This window comes from Eucalyptus grandis, chromosome 3 (assembly GCF_016545825.1).
Source record: "Eucalyptus grandis isolate ANBG69807.140 chromosome 3, ASM1654582v1, whole genome shotgun sequence".
Lineage (NCBI taxonomy): Eukaryota > Viridiplantae > Streptophyta > Magnoliopsida > Myrtales > Myrtaceae > Eucalyptus > Eucalyptus grandis.
In genome coordinates, this window is record NC_052614.1 from 55,718,046 (window position 1) to 55,737,704 (window position 19,659).

The following is a 19,659-nucleotide window of genomic DNA, read 5'->3' on the forward strand; positions in this document are numbered from 1 at the left end:
CTAGTTGCAACAACTGTTATTGAGAATGTATCGAATTATCATCATCATCATCATCATCATCAATGACAACTAGATAGAAGTAGAAGCAGATGAGGGCATGAGAAGTTTATATACATAGAGTTTTTTTTTTCCTTTTTGTTTGGCTTTTCAGCCTTTTCAACCCTTCTTTCCTGGGTTTCAAAGAAATTCTGCTGACAGCACAGGAGGGCCGAGTTTCTACGCGGTAGCTGCAGCCGGCTCTTCGGTGTAGTGTGATGCTGGGAGGAGGGTGCAGGTAAGGTTGCGGTCTCCATAGACATTGTCAACACGTCCTGCAGTATAAATAACAAAATCTCTTACAACAAGATGCAGGGAAAATGCTGATTATAAGAATGAGTCAACACTTGGAAACCAATCTTGTCCCAAGTCCTAATCACAAGATCTACAGGGAGTGTCAACGACGGAGCAAAGGTGAGCATAGGAAGATAAGAAAAACCGAATTAAGGTCTATAGTTTAGCCTGGGGATTGAGAAATTTCTTAGTATTTAAGTTTTAAACTGCCAGGCAGGAAATATAAACAGGTGAAGTTCAATCTAAAGAAACTTTTGGGTTATCACAGGATCAAACAGTCCATGAGCAAGAGATTATGGCATCAAAGCACCCTATAATGGTTAGTATCTCTGGCAACATCGACTATCTATTGTGCGTTCATTTTAGAGACCCAAAATAGGAAAAGTTGCAAACTTCAGCATTTCTTGCTGCTTAGTCATGACTGTTGAACTTATAAAAAATTTAATTCTGCCTAGTGAGCAAGTTGATGCATGCCACAGAAGAATGGCTCATGCGGACTATGCTGACTTACTTAACCATGTCAAATATAATCAATTAATATGAATGTTTTATTCCCAAATATACCTGTACTTGGCCAGAACTTGGAAGTGCGGAGCCACGAAGCAGGGAAAGCTGCATAGTCCCGAGAATATGGTTTGGTCCATGCATCTCCCATGAGCAATGATGGTGGATGAGGAGCTCCCTGCATTTTTCATTTTTCAGCTCTATGAACATTCTACAGTACTATTCTTTACCAAAAAAAAAAAAAAAAAACATTCTACAGTATTATTCTTAGTGTAATTTGTTAGATAGGTCCGGTTTTATACCACATATGTTATATATGCCTAGATAAATGTAAAGATAAAGAATCTCACCTTCAAGACATTATTGTGGATATCAGCTTTGCCCTTTTCAATTTCGGCAATTTCTTCCCTAATCGAGATCATAGCATCACAAAATCTGTCCATCTCAGCCTGAAGAATGGAGAAGATTCATCTGCATTATGCACTAACTAAGCCTTTTACAAAGAGGATAAAAACACATACACTGCTAATACCTTGCTTTCACTTTCAGTGGGTTCAATCATGAGCGTGCCAGGTACGGGCCATGACATGGTTGGCGCATGGAATCCATAGTCCATAAGACGTTTGGCAACGTCTTCAGGCTCAATTCCAGCAGTATTCTGAAAAATGAAAAAAAAAAAGAAGAAAAAAGATAGTCGTATGCAGAAAAACAAATCAAACAGGTGATTGACAGTAACAACCATAGGGCAGAGGACTACCTTAAAGCCTCTTAGGTCAACAATGAACTCATGAGCAACTGTTCCATTGACTCCACGGAACAATACTGGGAAGTAGCTCTGAATGACAAAATCATAACTGAATATCAAATTGGTAATCAACAATAATGAATATGAACAGATGCTGTTTTCCACCTTCTTCCCTAGGATGGAATGAAATCGAAGTCAATTAAAATAATTAAGGGAGGATAAGGAACCTCCAAGCGCTTTGCCATATAGTTTGCATTTAAAATAGCAATCTTTGATGCGTCAGTAAGACCCTTAGAGCCCATCATGGCAATGTAAGTGTAGGAGATTGGTAAGATTAATGCAGAGCCCCATGGTGCAGCAGAAATTGTTCCAAGCGGGTTGGTCTGGTCTGGGGCGGGTATACCACCTGTTGAGACCTACAATATGAAAAGGTAGACTTAGCCCTTATCACACACTTGAGGAGGATACTGAAATTGAGTATCCAAACAGAAACCTACAACAGGATGTGAAGGCAAAAATGGTGCCAGGTGTTTCTTTACGCCAATGGGGCCCATCCCAGGACCACCACCTCCATGAGGAATACAGAATGTCTTGTGGAGGTTGAGATGGCAAACATCAGCTCCAATAAACCCAGGGCTTGTCAAACCCACCTGCAAGCATTTGTCTAGAATTTGAGAGGGAGCATTATGACTAATGCAAATAGCCAGAAGGGAAAAAAATCATATGCATAAAGAGAGAAGCTTCCATCCCCAAGCCTGGAAAATATCAGGAGCCGATAAACGCTTAAAAGGATAGTAAATTGTCGAGTGCGAAAATTTTAGGTTAGGTTCAAAAAGAAGAGAATGCACCTGTGCGTTCATGTTAGCCCCATCCATGTACACTTGACCTCCATTCTCATGAATAATTTTACATATCTCATCAATGCCTTCCTCATACACACCATGAGTGGAAGGATAAGTAACCTGAATGTTTATCATGCAACTCGCATTAAAAATTAGGTCAACACATGAACCATATGATGATTACAGAAAAGAACAAAAAGAAAAGAAGTTTCATTTTGCATGAAAATCCTCACCATAAGGGCTGACAAGTTATCCCTATTTACTTCAGCAGCCTTCCTCAACTCTTCAATGTTGATATTGCCCTTGGCATCGGTTCCTACAGCAACTATTTTCATGCCACACATCGCAGCACTTGCTGGATTTGTCCCATGAGCTGAGACAGGTATGATACACACATTACGGTGATGGTCGCCTCTTGCCTGCAACATCCATTCGGTGCATTGATTTAAGCCTGATCTACATATGCATAAGCCTTATTGTATGCAAGAGCAATAATTCGAGGGGGCACAGATGAAAGTTGGAAGAATATGCATAAGCTGAGATTAAAAGACAGAGTATAATCCTCAGGCACTTTTAAAGAGTAATATTATAGCCTCACGTTGCCCTGTACTATATGTAGCAACAAAGTATGTCCTCTACTCCAAAAGCTGATGACCTTCAAAAGAAGTAGAACAGTATGCAGAATCGCATAGGCTAAAAATTGAGTCTAAGGAAAATGAAATTTCCACAAGGTTAGCCAAATGCCTTCAATAAAGTTTTCGCCATATTAAAAAACGAGCATTTTTTTCCCAGAAACCATACTGATTCTCTGTCCTTGACTAGAGTAAAGAAAAGAGAGTCCCCTAAACTTAAATTTGTATTATCAATCACTGGCCAACAATGCATGTTAATAACTTTGAGGCTTAAGCTCCAGGTCAGAGCATGTCCGAGATAGAACAAGCAAATGACACTAATATTGGTAAAGAGAGTTCAAAGGGGGCAATAGGAGAAGTTTTGCCTTATTTAAAAATCATTCTCCTAGTCAATAATTAGCCATTTCAACGCTAGCATCTGCAGTCTGCTTGACATTTAAGAGGAATCCAGCACAGTGATAGATGAGACAGTACCAAGTGATATGCACGGATGACCATGAGTCCTGCATACTCTCCAGCAGCACCAGCATTTGGTTGCAAGGAGAAAGAATCAAACCCAGTGAGGGCACAAAGCAGGTCACCTAAATCTGTGAACATTTCCTTAAGAAACCAAAAAAATAAATTGCAATAAATTTTTCGAAAGAGAATCAATACATTTTGAGAAAGCTGTGAACTTCTGCTTGACAAATTTATTTATTTAATATGTACCTGATAACCTTGAGCTTGCTCAATCGGGACAAAAGGGTGAATGTCAGTGAAACCAGGCCAAGTCACCGGCATCATCTCAGTGGTAGCATTCAATTTCATTGTACAAGATCCCAATGGAATCATACTGTGACACAGGGAGAGATCCTTTGATTGTAATCTGTGGATATATCTAAGCAACTCATGCTCTGTGTGGTACCTAATGTAGAGAAGATATAATAGTCAGAATGGCTTAAAGTTATTAGCCACAAGTAGTGCATACTACATGAAAATGTTTATACGTGTTAAAAATCGGATGGGACAGGATAGGACTCTCTCGGATCAGCCCGGATGGGACTGCAGTCTGAACCTCTGGTGCAAGAGATGCAGCACTAAATGGGACCTGTGAGAAAATGTGGATAAGGAAACAATGATTAAACAAGATGAAAAGAATAAAAAATAACTTGAGCTACTCAGATGTCAGAATAGAAGTTCGATAAATTACTCACAGGCTTGCCACAAGCGAAAACTTTGAAAAGCTTATCAACATCATCCAAGGTGGTGGTCTCATCAAATGCAACAGTGATCTGAAATACAGCAGAACTCCAATAAACTTCACAGGGAAGTACAATATGTTTCTCTGGAGGGTTGCAGCAAAGGAAAGATACTCACAGTGTGCTTATCTACAATCCTCAAATTGATCTCATTCTTGTAAGCAGCATCAGCAATTGCATTGGCATCGGCACACTTAACCTTCACTGTGTCAAAGAAAGGAAGCTCCTGAACTTCCATCCCAAGTTTCTTTAGACCTAGAGCCAATGCTCCTGCTAAACCATGGACTCGCTGAGCAATGGTCTTGAGGCCTTCAGGACCATGATAAACAGCATACATAGCAGCCATGTTCGCAAGCAATGCCTAGACAGGATGAGAATTAATCAGAGAACTTGAAATTAACTCCATAAAAAAGAGCCACTTTTAAAAGCTGTGCATCTGAAAGCAAAATTGCAAGCTACCCAGTAAGCCTCGCCATAAATATTAGGCAAACAAACTTTAGATTATTTCCTCAAACTCAAAAGCTCTACTGCAACAATCGAGAGAGAGAGAGAGAGAGAGAGCACAGACATTCTAAGGTGTCAAAGATACCATACCTGAGCAGTACAGATGTTGCTAGTAGCCTTGTCTCTGCGGATATGTTGCTCTCTAGTTTGCATTGCCATACGCAGAGCAGGTTTTCCAGAAGAATCAACACTAACACCAATAATCCTTCCTGGCATCATTCTCTTGTACTCTTGAGAAGTAGCCAAAAATGCAGCATGAGGACCTCCATATCCCATTGGTACACCAAATCTTTGGGCTGAACCCACAACAATATCAGCCCCAAATTCACCAGGAGGCTTTAACATGGTCAGAGCCAGCAGGTCACTCGCCATGACCACTTTAACCCCATGAGCGTGCGCATTCTTCACAAACTCTGCATAATCCAACACTTCTCCTTCAGTACCAGGGTACTGAACCAGAACGCCACAAACATCTCCTGACTTGTAGTCGATGTCCTTCAGATCAGCAGCAACTACTTTGAGGTCGAACCCGTCAGCCCTTGTCTTACAAATATCAAATGTTTGGGGGTGACAGTTGCTGGCAATGATAAAAGTTTTTTTCTTTCCCTTTTGAATATTGTTACACATAGCCATTGCCTCTGCAGCAGCAGTCCCCTCATCGAGCAATGAAGCATTTGACATTGGTAATCCAGTGAGGTCTGTGATCATTGTCTGAAAGTTGAGCAAGGACTCTAGACGCCCTTGAGATATCTCAGCTTGGTAAGGCGTGTACTGCGTGTACCAAGCTGGATTCTCCATAATGTTCCTCAATATAACAGGAGGAACAGAGGTGTTATAGTACCCCATCCCAATATAAGACTTAAAAACTTTATTTTTCAACTCCAAATTCTTCATGTGCGCAATCATCTGACTCTCGGTCAGCCCTTCATCGAACTTAGAAAACTTCATCGAATCCAAACGGATCGATTTCGGCACAGTCGCATCGATGAGAGAATCAAGATTATCAAACCCACAGTACTCCGCCATTTTCGTTTGCTCCTCAGGTGTTGCCGAATTGTGGCGGCGAGGGAAGGTGTCATTTGGTTTCAGTGCCTCAACGGAGATTGATCTAGCCTGAGACCCGACACCATAACTAGTACTACTGGATGAGACGTGCCTACCCACCGACGTATCTGATCTAGAACTCCTGGACACCGAACCGTGAGGAACCAACGACGAGACATACCTCGAAGGCGTGAATATTACAGGTGACGAAGAGCTCAACAAAGATTCGTCCTGCCGGTATTGCTTCGACTCGGAAACCAGGCGCTTGAGGATCGCCCGGTTCGCCAACCGCCTCGCACGTTCCATGTTCTTCGCGAAGTCGAAATAGAAACGAGGACGAAGCAACCGGGCTTACGTTCAGCTGGACGAATCAATATGGGGTTGTCCAAGAATGCTCTCAAGTTGCTATCCTCTTTGTCATTCCATGGCTGAAAGGAAGGGGTGCAAGGCCGGTTGGTGTGTGCTGGTTTTTGAAGAAAATATGTGGCAATACCATGTAATCAATGAAGTATAAATAAGACTAGCGATAAATAAAAATTTCAGGAATTCAGATTTCCAAGATGCGGTGGTGGTGGCAATGAGAAGGTGGGCGGGTGACTGGGAACACCCATTGAGATGAAAAGGACAGTTTTTAACGATACCCTTTGCATGCTACGAGATAAATAAAACGAATGGAAGGCGTTGAAGCGAGAGCGGATTGAGTTTCAATGGATCAAAACGCTTCCCTAGCCATTTCAAGAAGGTGGGCTGCCAGGAAAATCCCTCCTTTCCTTTTATTTCTGGCCCGGAAAATGCCTCAGCTTTTTTCCTGGGAAAATCTCAGAAAGCCTTCGTTGGCCGATTCTCTTACACATTCAGCTTATCCCCAGCCCCGCCTCACACGTATTAGCTTTCAGGAACGATTGTGAAAACGGCGGACACGCATTGATCTTTTCCTTCACCTGATTTTCCTACTTTTGCTGGGTCTTTGCCCCCAGATTTTCTTGTTTTTTCAATTATAATATTGACTTTTTATCAAAAAACATATCGAATTTATGTTATTTATTCGGTGAATGGTAATAAATTATGGGATATTCAAGGTCCTAAAAAGCTTATCCTGTGTAAATGTCTGTGGCCGACATTGTGGCATGTACCTACATGGAACTTGCTGCTGACTCGGACTTCCTGTCCTCACTCTGGAGAGCAGTACTCGTGTGCTTCGAGCGTACCGTAACCCATATCATCAACCGTTGAATTACGCAAGTGTCTTGTGTGATCCAACTGATCAGATCATCTGTGGCGATAAAAAGAAAAAAATTTCCCTCAATTATTAAATTGCAATATAATGTGGCAACCCCATATTTATTAACTTCTCTCTCTCTCTCTCTCTTTTAGTTTTGTTAATATGTAGGATTTTAGTTACTATAATTTAGATAAAATCTAATATGGAACATAAAACATTTAGGAATATCTAAGAATACATTAAAAAATTCCTCAATACACAAAACAAATGTGAAAGTGCTTAATTATGACAACTAAATCTTAAACAGAAACATAATATATATAAGAAGAAGGATGTAGCCATCACTTTAAATTACAAGTAAATGATCGAGAACGGTTTTGTTTCTTTAGTGTAAATGAAGTGAATTTAGTCATATAAAGAATGAAAATAGCATCATCCTAGATTAACTGATCTATTTTAGATCCCATCTATGAAAGTTAGGACCTTGCAAATAACCACAAAAACCATCTTCACCTCACACCAATCCTTGCATCGCATATGAAACCTTCGATTTGGAACGTGCAATTCATTTTTTCACACTTACCATTATAGCTTTATAAGGGAAATAACCATTTACTTTTCGAAAGTACCCTTACCGCTCTTTGACTCCATCTACCAAGAAACCCTCATTCACAGAGTCTAGATCCTAACATCTAACCTTAGCTTGACCACCGCTAGTTCCTTCGTGTTGCCGGCCACCACCGTCGCGGCCTTCGGGTTACCTACCTCCTCCATTCCACCCCTTGGCAAAAATCCAAGGTCTCTCTAGAGAGAGGATGGAGGGACGTAGCGATGCGGTGGACGATGGTGATTGGTAGGGATGATCGAGTTCAGGATGGATAGGTTCCAAATTTGGACCATGTACCCAACCTTATTATAATCAGTTCTCCTTTTTTAGACTCAATACTTGATTCTATTTGCGTTGGACCATGTTTTGGAACCATCCTATATTTCCGGTTTGATTCTAGGGTTAACCCTGTTTCCACTGGACCGGTTCCCCTTTTGTGCACAATATACTTCCTTCCTAATCTTGCACACTCGCAAGGCCTATTTCCCGGCAAAAGAATAAATTCACCCTTCTTTAGTATAAATATGGTGCTGGAGTGAAACTCTGACAACAAGAATAGAGAAACCGTGCCCGCATCCAATTCCAAATTCGAAAACGAAGATTCTCACAAATCACCAATTCGCTTAGCAAATCAATGCACCAACACGAAGCCAAGCCACTCATCCCATTTCCAATTTCCGCATTTTAAAGTTCACTCCTCAACACAAACGACACTTCCAAAATGAGAAACCAACATCCACACCCAGGTTCCTGCCTTTCCACTTAACCAATTGTAACATGAAACGAGAGCCAGAATCAACGAACTTGAGGGGCACATCGCGATGTGGGGAGTGCGGAGGAGGAAGAAGGAGAAGATCTGGGATCCATGAACGACATCCGGAGGACCGCCCGATTGCAGAAGAGGAACAACGAAGAAGGAGTGCCGTGCGCACTCATGAGAGGAAAAATGCCGTGAGAATAAGATTAGAAATCGCTTACAAAACCAGTTCCCAAACAAGTTCGGTTGATTCGGTTCTCAAGTGGGTATTCACTCAAAATCAAGAACCGAATCGGTTCAAACCAATCCTGAATTTTGGGAACTAGTTCTCAGCCCTCTTTCCCAAATGGATCAGTCCAGTTTTCGGGTAGATCCGGTCCGGTTGTACACGCCTAGCAGTCGGAGGTGGAGGGTAGTGGCCACCAGCTGCATATGGCGATGGATTGAGGTTAGGCACTTGGGAGGAGGGTGGTTTAAGGGTAATTTAGTCATTTCATCTTGTAGCTCTATGATGCAAATTAGGAAATCTTAAAATAGGAGATTGAAAATGATTTTTGAGTCAGAAATGGGGAGGGACTTTTAGTATTTTTATTAGGCATTTCTAGGAACTAGTTAGACAAAAAAAAAAAAATAGAAATACGCAAATAAGCACGCACAGAAAATGTGAAATGATGTTTTAAATGTATAAAGCAAGAGAAAAACTTTTAGATTTTATTATTTGAGATAATGGATTTGTACAGTTATGGAATGCAGAATATTTAAACCCAAATTTAGATATGATAAATAAATCATTTAACTTGTTGGGTGTGCACAGCAAAAATTACGATACTAATTGTTGAGAAAGATCACGAACACAACCAAAGGAAACCCAATCTTTAATTAGAAGCACTCTCTATGAAATTGGTTGGAGAAGTTACACACATTAAAATGGGTGCCAAGCACAAGAACATAAATGAGAACACTTGGGTATTTTTAGCCTTCACAAGAGGGTAGTTCACTACCCTTAGTTCATTTTAGAGATTGCGGTTGACCCCCCTTTGTTCTTTCTAGATACCCCCCAACGCTTAATTCTAGATTGAGGTGGCTCACCACCCTAACATTATTCTAAAGATTAGTGGTTCATTCCCGCTAAAAACATCTAGAATTAATTATAGAAGAGAGGAGGTGAATCTTCATAATAATCCCGACCAAGTATCATAAATCCATCATATAAAAATTAATAAGCTGCCCTTTCATTTACAACTTTTGTACAAAAGCTTGATGTCGATATATTCCTCTAACTTCGTTTCATTTGTAGTAGAAATACCAAGAATAGTGAAAAACATTTACGTAAATTTGATTCAATAAGTGATGCAACAAATTATAATTGAGTATTGAAAGTGAGGTGGACGCACCAAGAGGAGCTTGGCGAATTACTCTCTACACTAACTTTTTAAACTGGTCTTAGAATCTCCATGTTCTTTTTTTTCTATGTATACTATTGTATAAAGTAAAGAAGACTTTTTACTTTCAGGAGATCTCAATTTTTATTTTCTTTCCCGGCTGTCCATAATTACTAATTTCACAAACATTACAACCTTTGACAAATGAGTAAGCTAATGAATTTATTTAATATCTCACACGTCTCACTATCAATCTATTTTATCCAAAAACAACCTTCCTAATGGGATTTCAAATCTTCAAATATTAATATTTGCCCACATATTATTATACATTTCCTTTTGTATGTTGTGTACTCTTATCAATACTTACTTTCCGTTATTAATAATTCAAATATATAGCAATAAAATGATTTTACTTCCAAATGAAACCAAGTTAGAGGAAGGCGGATTGCTGCGTGTTAGTCAACCGCATCACAGCGAGGGTACAATCTTGGACTCATCGCTTCCTATCCTTCACCGATCGGCTACAATTGATCAAGTCGGTCCTTCATGCCATCCAAGCATACTGGGCTAGTGTATTTATTTTACCTGCAACGGCTTGGATCAAATCGAAAAAATTCTTAGACAATTCCTATGGAAAGGCCCGGAGTTGGGAAGAGGGGGTGCAAAGGTCTCCTGGAGGACGTGTGTGCCCAAAAGAAGAGGAGGGCCTTGGCATTTGTAGGCTTCGGGAGTATAACAAGGCTGCCATGTTAAAACATATTTGGATCCTGTTTGCCAATAATGAATCTTTATGGTGTAAATGGATTCACTTGACCTTCTTAAAAAGGTCGAATTTCTGGGCGGCCAAAAAGCCGACCTATTGTTCGTGGGCTTGGAAGAAGATCCTCTAACTCAGGACTAAGTTTCAAAGCTCTTTCTATTAGAAAATCGGGGATGGTTGCTCCGTGTCCCTCTAGTTTGATAACTGACACCCCATGGGTACTCTGAACTTGTATTTTCCGGACTCAACCATAGATACATTTGGCCTATCTAGGCAAGCGACGGTGGCGAACCTATTCACCGATCGTGGAGCTTTGACTAAGTTGGTCTTGGACTCTTAGGCGAAACCCCTTCCCACCCTTTCTCACCTCTTCCGATCGTTTTGGTTGGAAGGGAAACACCTCCCACATGTTCATTATGGCCTCGGCTTGGGATTTGACTAGGAGGAGGAAGACTCGGGTCTCCTGGCACACGTTCATATGGAACAACTCGATCACTCCAAGGTACCAACTAAACCTTTGGTTTATTGCCAAATGCAGGATTCCTACCCAAGCTCTATTATTATCTTATGGTAGGATAGATAATGCCTTGTGTCCCTTCTGCAATGAGGTGTTGAATTTCATAGACCACCTATTTTTTCAATGCTACATCTCTGCTAGATCGCCTTCTTTTGGGCCTCCAGATGCTATCTACCATGGTGGAACAGTTCGTTGGTCGAGAACCTCAACTAAGTTGTCTCCTTCCTTGTGGGCAAAGACTTTTACAATTGCTTTGCTCGCTTCTCTTTTGGTGCTCTTTGTTATTTCATTTGGAAGCACAGGAATGGCATCCTCTTTAGAGAGCAGCGCTTATCCATTCCAGCGGTGAAGAATCAACTCATCAAGGTCGTCAGAGACAAGGCCACCACCTTCAAAAGTGTGGATGATACTTATAGAAACCGGAGATTGCAGCGTAGCTAGGGTATTGATCTGATCATTTTTTCAGCTAGGGGGAGTCTTCTACTTCGGCAGGGCCCTAGCTTGGTGTTTGTTGTCTGGATACTCTTCCTCTGCGTGGGTGCTTCCTTGATGGCTCTTCACTTTTGTCATTGGCGGATGCGGGTGTAGATTGTGCTTCATCTGGCCTTTTGTGGCCTCCCGCTGCTTTCCTTTTCCTTTCACCATTGTTTTGGTTGTTTCTGCTTCCTCAGGCCCGCTCTTGCAGTCCTCTTTTGCATTCAACTCCCTTCCACTCACTCTAACTATTCTGTTGTCTTGTTAAGTGCAAGTTTTGTGGTGTCAGATCTTTTGTAATTGTTGGTTCAAGCTATATATTCTTACCCTTTACCAAAAAAAAAAAACATTTTGTACGCATACGCAATGCTTGTGCTTATTTGCTATAAGTACTAAGACAACTAGAGACGGATAGAGGTGCAACTGGATACTAGCAAAGGCCTGGTTTAATTAGGCAGAATGAGGAAGCCAAATAAGGTCAAACTTTTGCCAATTTCAGCACCTACCGTGTAGCCAAAAGAACGGGAAAAATGATACCATGAGAGTTAAAAGACTCCTCAAGATGTGCTATTTTCCTCGTGAGTTGGTATATATCAAACTTCTAGCTGACTTTTCAGAAAGGAGCTTCTGAGTGACATTGTGAGCAGCCGGTGCTTCCACCACCCAAATCCAAAGATTGTCGCCAGATACCTAACGCAAAAAGGAACAACATTTAAAGGATGAACCAATTAAAAAGAGCCATGCAACGTGGGGAACATAAAATCACATCTCACCAAATGCAAAAGAGGGTGGGTAATGAGCATTATGTTCGGTTTTGATTCATTGGGGAATGAATTTCGTTCAAGACTGTTGTTAAGGAGGTGGATACCGGAGCGTTAATTATTTCCGAGATCTGTTTTTTGTTATTACACGCTTGGAAAAGGAATATCTTTCGGACATTCAAGTCCTTCGTTAAATGAAATTATGATGTGCTCCATATTGAGGTGCACTTGCAAGGATGTAAGGGAAGAAAATCTGCATTAAGACTACTATGTAAGGTTGAGTAGTTAATATGTCATAATTGATATATAACTCATTAGTTTAACCTTTTGAGTAAGGGTGAGTTAAATTGTATATATTGACAGACTCAAGATTTGAACTTCCTTTTGTTGATTTGCTGGAGTGAAAGTATCTTCTGCCACACATCTCTAACAAGTAGTATTAGAGCTAATGATTTAGGTGGGCCCAGCCTAATGTTTGTAGCTTGATGTAAGATGAATATCTCAAGGAAAGAATCTCGGGTGTGACTCCCTAATTGAGGTAGGCAAGGTGTTCCCAACTTCCCACAAAGCTTAGTTGTGTTAAGGTAATTGAGGTGGAGTTCAAAGGATTGATATTGTCCACACCAAAATTCGACAACATTTGTCAAAAGCTGGCTGGGCTAAGATGGAAACTCAAGTTGTGATATTGTTAGTGCTGAAAGAATGCCTGGATCAAGAGGAAGCAGTCTTTATGCAAGAGACTCACATGCCGGGGAGTGTTACACAAGAAACGTTTCATATCATAGGTGTGATGTGAGATAAAATAATTAATGTATTTTAGTTGATATATAATTCATTGACTTAAACTGTTGAGTGAAGATATTTGACTAAATATGTTGATGAATTTGGACTTAAACTCTCTTGATGGTTTCCCTGAATGAAGGTATTGAATTTCTACTACACCTCCTCCCCATCACACTAAACCAGCTTGTATGAGCTTAATTGATTATCTTTACTTTTTCGTTTTAACGTTGAATAAATATTAATATAAATCTTACCTTTGCATTTGTTTTCCTTTTTTGGCAAAAAAAAATGATCCCTTCTTTTGAAAAAGGGGGGAAAATTGTCCAAAAAGTCATAAACCTATTGCAGTTTTGCCAATTCAGTTATAAACCTTTTAATTTTACCAATTGAGTCCTAAACATTTTCACTTCGTGCCGATTTAGTCCATCCAGCCAATTTTGGCTGGAAAAATGCTGCGTGGACGCCGGTGATGCTACATAGGATTGCCGACGTTGACGTAGACAATTTTTAATATTTTTTAAATATTTTTAATATTTTTATTTTTATTTTTCTTTTTTATTCTCTTTTTTTTTTTTTTTTTCTTTTGGCCTTTTCCGATGGCTGGCCACCAGCCATAGGCGAGGCCCGGCCTCACTAGATTTGGAGAGGGGAGCCTTTGTCGGGGCTCGCCCTCGCCCAAGCAAGTGTCGGCCTTGCCCTTGGCCGGGCGGGCGACGGCTAGCCACTAGCCACTAGCCACCGACCACAAGGCCAACGCCCGCCCAGCCCGGGGTGAGGGCCGGCCTCGCCAAATGCGACGGTGACGCCGGGCGAGGCCGGCCCGCCGGGGCTAGGGCGGCCTTGCCCGACGTCGCCGTCGCCTAGCCGGGCCTCGCTTGTGGCGGCGAGGCCCGATCGGCCAGCTATGGCCAGTGGTGGCCACCGGAAAATGCCAAAAAAAAAGGAAAATAAAGAAAATAAAAAATTCAAAAAAATTAAAATATTATTAAAATTTATCCACGCGCGGCGTCCACATCAGCATTTTCGGCCAAAATTGGCCGGATGGACTAGATCGACAAGAAGTGAAAAGGTTTAGGACTCGATTGGCAAAATTAAAATGTTTACTACAATAGGTTTAGGATTTTTTGGACAATTTTCCCGAAAAAGGGCAATCCCTTTCTCTTTTTTTTTTTAATCCAAAGTTTTTGCTTTTGTTTTTTGGTTGGTCCTACTCTACTCATATTCTAACTCTCAGACTTTTGTCCTACCTCATTGTGGAGCGTGGAAGTCAAAATCCATACTTGAAACTAAATCGTCCCTATTCCAATCCCCGAGAAAATGGGGATTCAAACCCCCACCTCCCCCTTCTATGTTGGAAGGGTAGTCATTGGGGCAAACCCTAGTGGTTAAGTTTTTCTGCTATTCGCTAATGCGAGAAAATATCAAAGAAGAATATCTCTTGAAGGGAATTATCGAGCTAGACTTTCTGTTAAATCTTTTAAATTCGCTTCGTATAATAAAATGTCTCTTAAATCCCAATTCACTTTTATATATCATGCATAGTATAGAAGCTGTGAGTTATATTCTCAATTAATCGAACCATAGTAACAAGCTAGCATAGTGGAACAAAAGCTCTAAGTGTTTCCTCTATAGTGGAAACGGTGTAAAACATGCAAATTTTAGAAATTTCTCCATTGTTTTGTGACTAATAATGATTTCGAGCTATCTTGCTTCAAAACAAAGAAAGTACATATTTACACAAAACAAAATCCTAAATAGTTCGTAATTAACCCTAATTGATAATGAAGTCCAAAATTCACAAGTAAAAGCAAGTGGTCCGGAAATAATTAATTAAGAGTCCGTTTGGTAACGCTCTTATTTCTCTCAATTTTTGTTTTTTTTTTTTTCCAAAAAAAAAAAAGAACAAAATTCATTTGATCACATCAACTAATTTTTCTATTCCCCGGAATAGAAAAGTAGTAAGAGAATAGATTTGGAATATAAAAAAGAAATAGAAAAAAATAGTTTCGTACTTCATGAAATATATTCTAGAAACAAGTTATTTTCTTTCTTTGACTTTCTTTTCTTCTTCTTTCTTGCCGCCTGCCATCCACTATCTCCCGCCACCGATTGTTGGTTGCCGTTGGTCACCAGTTGCCAGTTGCCAACTGCCAGTTGCTGGCCACCAGATGCCACCACCTTCGACTAGAGGAGGAGCAAGAAGAAGAAGAAAGGGAAAAAAGAAAAATCTAAAAAAAGTGTACATTACAAAAAAAAAAAAAATTTGTGGGTCATACCAAACATATTCCTACTTTTTATTTATTTCGAGAATATAAATTTTGTATAATTACTAGACGCGTTCTTTTACTTAGAAATTGTTTTGAGGAATAAAATAAAATAAAAACTATTTTTGAAAAGAAATTATTCCTCGGGACAGAAATGTTACTAAACAGATCCTAAATAGACCAATATCAGAAAATAATCCTACTCATGAAATGGTGGATTTTGACGGGGGAAACAATTTCAAATGGGATTCGGATTAGTTCTAGTTTCATAACTCCTCTTGATGAAAAAAAAAAGGCTTATTGACTTAAGAACACGCAAATTTTTGTTCACGGCTTGCCCTATTAATTTCTGCCCGTTCGCATCTCTTCAAAAAGTCATCAGCAATAACCTCTGCATCAAACACCTCCACTTGGGGAAAAACACACTCTTGAGTTGGGTCCAGACCTTCAAGATATAACAACTTCTCATCTGGGTAAATATGCATGAACACAGAAATGTTTAGGAAGTGAAGGGTAAAGGTGATTTTTCTATTGCTGAATGAGCAGCAGTAGTATGCGTGAACATTATTGCCTGAACCACGGCAAAGTCCTACTTCTTCGGCTTGTCTCCATGAATGCTTTGAATCGAATTCGCCAAGATTTGATTAAAAGGACCTCAGACTGTTGTCGGTGTACTGTGCAACTATGATTCGGAGTCGACCCAAAAGAACACCGTCGTCATTCTTTCAGAAACAGGCTGAGGTACTCAGTGTCACGATCAGATTTATGGATTTGGAAACTTGTGAAGCCTCACGATTTCTCAGAAAAACCTTGTTGCCACATGCTGTGTCTGAGCTTTCGTACATGTGTTGCCTCGGATTTGATCTTCCAACCTGCAAACTTATTTTGATACGGATTGCCTTTGGTTAAAGGGAAGATAGATGGACGTATATCTTGCGAAGAATTCGCTTATGTTGCACGAGGATGAAAAGCAAGAATAGAGACGAAGCTCAATTCTCAAGAAGTTCTTCCATATTTGTGAAACCCTAGAGCCTAACTAGAAAACTGATGAGCAAAGACAAAGCTAAAAATAAAGACATAACTTTTTACCTAGTCAGATTATTACTTAAGAAAATGAATCATAATGCCTAACATTCAAAATAGTATTTAACTTTCTGGAGATTTGCAAAATAGAGAAACAATATCAAACCACAATCTTCAAAATCATCAATCCTGCGTCTATCTTATTGCTTGTCGAATTAAGAATAATAATTTTACAATGCCGAACTCCCTTGCGAGTAATTAAAACATTGTTTTGAAGAAAGAGTTTAAGTACTGCACAATACATTCATATGACAAGATCGAATATTAGGACTTCTACTCGCATCTTGACAGGAGCTTAATCAGCTTCTTCCTATTAAAAAGAGAAGGAGTTAAAAAGAAGTGTAAAGAAACTTGCATTGACGCTCAATTTCTTAATATAAACTCAAACAAGTATAGAAATTGCATTTGCTTTAAGTGCGTATTCATTATTTCAATCTTGTAAACTCAAATAGACAAAACTATTCCTGCCTTGCAATGCAGGGAACTCTCTCTTCCCTCTCCCTCTCAATGTCTATAAAAGACACAACAATAACACAACCAAACAAATTCACAAAAAACAAGACAAATCTAGTAATAAATGCAGAAATTAACCGTGAACAAAGCCACAAGATAATTCCATCAGTAGTATTGCAGCTTCGGCTTCATCTTGTGGAAATGCTCGTAGAAATGCCGAACTTTTGCTCAACCCTAGGGTGAAATCCCTGAAAAAGAGGTTCTTTTCACCATGAGAGGAAGAATCGGCTTGGCTGGTGAATTGCTTGCTTTGTTTCTTGCATATTTGTCCAGCATGACTAGGGCGAGATTTCTTTTCCTTGTTGTGCCCTTTCAACCGCATTGAGGTTGGATCAGTTGTTGCAACTGCTGCCCCCCAGCAGCGGCTGCTGCTGCAGCAGCTTCTGCCAAGGCTCTTCTTGCCTTCCTCTGGCGAATCCCGCATGCATTGCAAAGAGACTGCACTAGCGAAACATTATTAAAAATTGACTTATCTTCTATGAGATACAAAAGTAATCACATGACGAAGTTATCTATCCTCAATGTACAATGCATATTTGTATCTCGTATAAGTTTCAATTAAATCCAACTAATAAAAATTGTTAAATTAATAGCAAGGAGGCAACTTCTAACATGTTTTTCATAAGCAATGTCTTAGCCAGGGTGATTAACATAGTCCAGAATTCCCAGAATTTATTAAATATAAGACTACTAAATGGAGTTACATGCACACTAAACAACCTAACTGAAATTTGATTTGAACAATGATCCTTATATATGTAGACATTCACCCGATCATGTATTGTAGAAATGAAACTTTACTGTGAAGCCTTTAATCCAACCACACTTAGTAACATAACAAGCATGGATGTGACAAGTCTCTATTTGTTTGGCTTACAAATTAGGCCACAAAACATGTAACCGTGTGATTCCAAATTGGTCTGCGAAGGGGGCAAAAAGAATAACCTTGGGGCCTCGAGGACCACTCCTCCAAAGAGGGGTTGTAGTTGTGTTGCAATCTGTACACACTCTTATGGCATTGTTGCCGTTGCTTGAAAACCTAATCTCAGTACGATCTTGTCGATGATGGTTCTTAGCAAATTCGTCCACAAATTGCATACTCTCATCTTCTGTAGATCCGTTGCCATATGTTGTGTTCTTCATCTTCTGCAGGATCCTCATTTTCAAAGGCATCCATTTGATGCCAAAATCTCTGTTGACCTCCTCCCCGTCTTCACCGTTGAAGGAAAAAGATTTTTGTTGTCCTCGATTGCTAGTTTCACTTTCACTAACCATCGGCTGGAGCAAAGACGAAGATGAGAAGAGCCGCATGTGTTTGGATGCGCCATGTCGGTCGGCCTAAAAGTTATGAAAAAGATCATGAACTCAAGAAACCGAGTAATTCAACAAAAAAAAAAAAAAAGGATTGTAAAATGAAGAAAGCATAGGTTTAAGTAAGTATATATTTCAAGGTGGATGGATTGGTACAACGAAGGATTAACTAGCTCTTGTGAACCAGTTAATTAATTTATTGATCAAAATAAATCAAAATAAGGAAAAACATAAGAAGATGAAATCCCTCGTTGTATATGTGATTCTTCTTTTGCTTTGTAAGCAAATCATCAAGCTTTCAGGGATCAAAAATATAGGAACGTAACGCACAAGCCGATCATGAACTGCTACTTGCAATCGAATAAAAGATGATCGCAGTTATATGGATCAGTTTTATATGTAGACTCGCTGTTCAGAAGTAAATAAAGAGTCTTGAAAAATTAAATTGAATATGGAAGTGCTGAGAATACTGCTTGCCTGTTCCACAGGAGTTTCTGATCTTCCACATGGTTTGTGACTTTGATCTTCAGTTTCATTCGGAAGAGAAGCAGATAGCATAGAGGAAGAAGGTGGTGATGATGGCGGTTCTTCATGAGGTGAAATGAAGAACTGCAAGGTCTGATCTACTTTTCGCTCCAAAAGAGGAAAGGAAGGAGCCTCAGGAGGGTTCAGGTATACAGGATTCATGAGAGAGAGAGAGAGAGAGAGAGAGAGAGAGAGAGAGATAGAGATGTATCACTTGATGACCTTTGTACCCCAGAAGCAAAGTGGATGCCGAGGGATATTAGACAGTTGAATCCATTAACGTCTAAAAACCCTCAAGTTTATATACGACAAAACGAGAGAGAGAGAGAGAGAGAGGAGGTGTTCTATGGTTGAGAAAGGAATAATACCGTTTAACACTCAAGTGATATGTTGAGCTTTGCATCATTAATGTAAAACAAGCAATAGCTCGAACCTATCACGGTTTTGGAACAAGCTATCAATATCATACTATGAGAAGTTCCATCGTGTAAACTTAATTTTTTTATTAGGTCAAGTCAATTGCATTTAAAAAAAAAAAAGGAGATTTGAGACTTAGATCAAGTCCCACCACAGAAACACAAGTTTCCATAAATCTTTACAATCTAATCACTTTGTCCAGCACCCCATATTTACATCTACAGCTGAAAGGTAAATACATGATTAATTAGTTTAGCAATGAATATCAGCTTGTCACACAATACAAATACTAAGAAAAATATCTTCTTCTTCTTCTTTTTTAAGAAGGTTGTCAAGGAGGGAGAGAGGCAGCTAAGAAGCGGGCCTGAAGGCATTCACGTGACTTCATGTCGCCCAAAGAAACAAAGGATACAGAGAAAGACAAACATAAAGGAGGTGTAG

At 39.8% G+C, this 19,659-nt stretch overlaps 2 protein-coding genes across 2 annotated transcripts; both read right to left on the reverse strand.

Moving 5' to 3' along the window:
* Positions 1-120: 120 nt before the first annotated feature.
* LOC104437845 (glycine dehydrogenase (decarboxylating), mitochondrial) lies at positions 121-6,785 on the reverse strand. Its single transcript, XM_010050894.3, has 15 exons — positions 4,886-6,785; positions 4,410-4,652; positions 4,247-4,324; positions 4,040-4,140; positions 3,762-3,957; positions 3,528-3,653; positions 2,655-2,840; positions 2,428-2,541; positions 2,077-2,229; positions 1,807-1,995; positions 1,592-1,669; positions 1,367-1,492; positions 1,185-1,283; positions 895-1,012; positions 121-311 (listed from the first exon to the last, which is right to left on the reverse strand). The coding sequence occupies exons 1-15, from the start codon at positions 6,143-6,145 to the stop codon at positions 217-219; spliced, it is 3,162 nt and encodes a 1,053-aa protein (XP_010049196.2). The 5' UTR covers positions 6,146-6,785; the 3' UTR covers positions 121-216.
* Positions 6,786-16,823: 10,038 nt separating this feature from the next.
* LOC104437846 (protein CYTOKININ-RESPONSIVE GATA TRANSCRIPTION FACTOR 1) lies at positions 16,824-19,098 on the reverse strand. Its single transcript, XM_010050895.3, has 3 exons — positions 18,754-19,098; positions 17,911-18,303; positions 16,824-17,403 (listed from the first exon to the last, which is right to left on the reverse strand). Exons 1-3 carry the CDS (start codon positions 18,961-18,963, stop codon positions 17,278-17,280), a joined length of 729 nt encoding a protein of 242 aa, XP_010049197.2. The 5' UTR covers positions 18,964-19,098; the 3' UTR covers positions 16,824-17,277.
* Between the last annotated feature and the right edge of the window lie 561 nt (positions 19,099-19,659).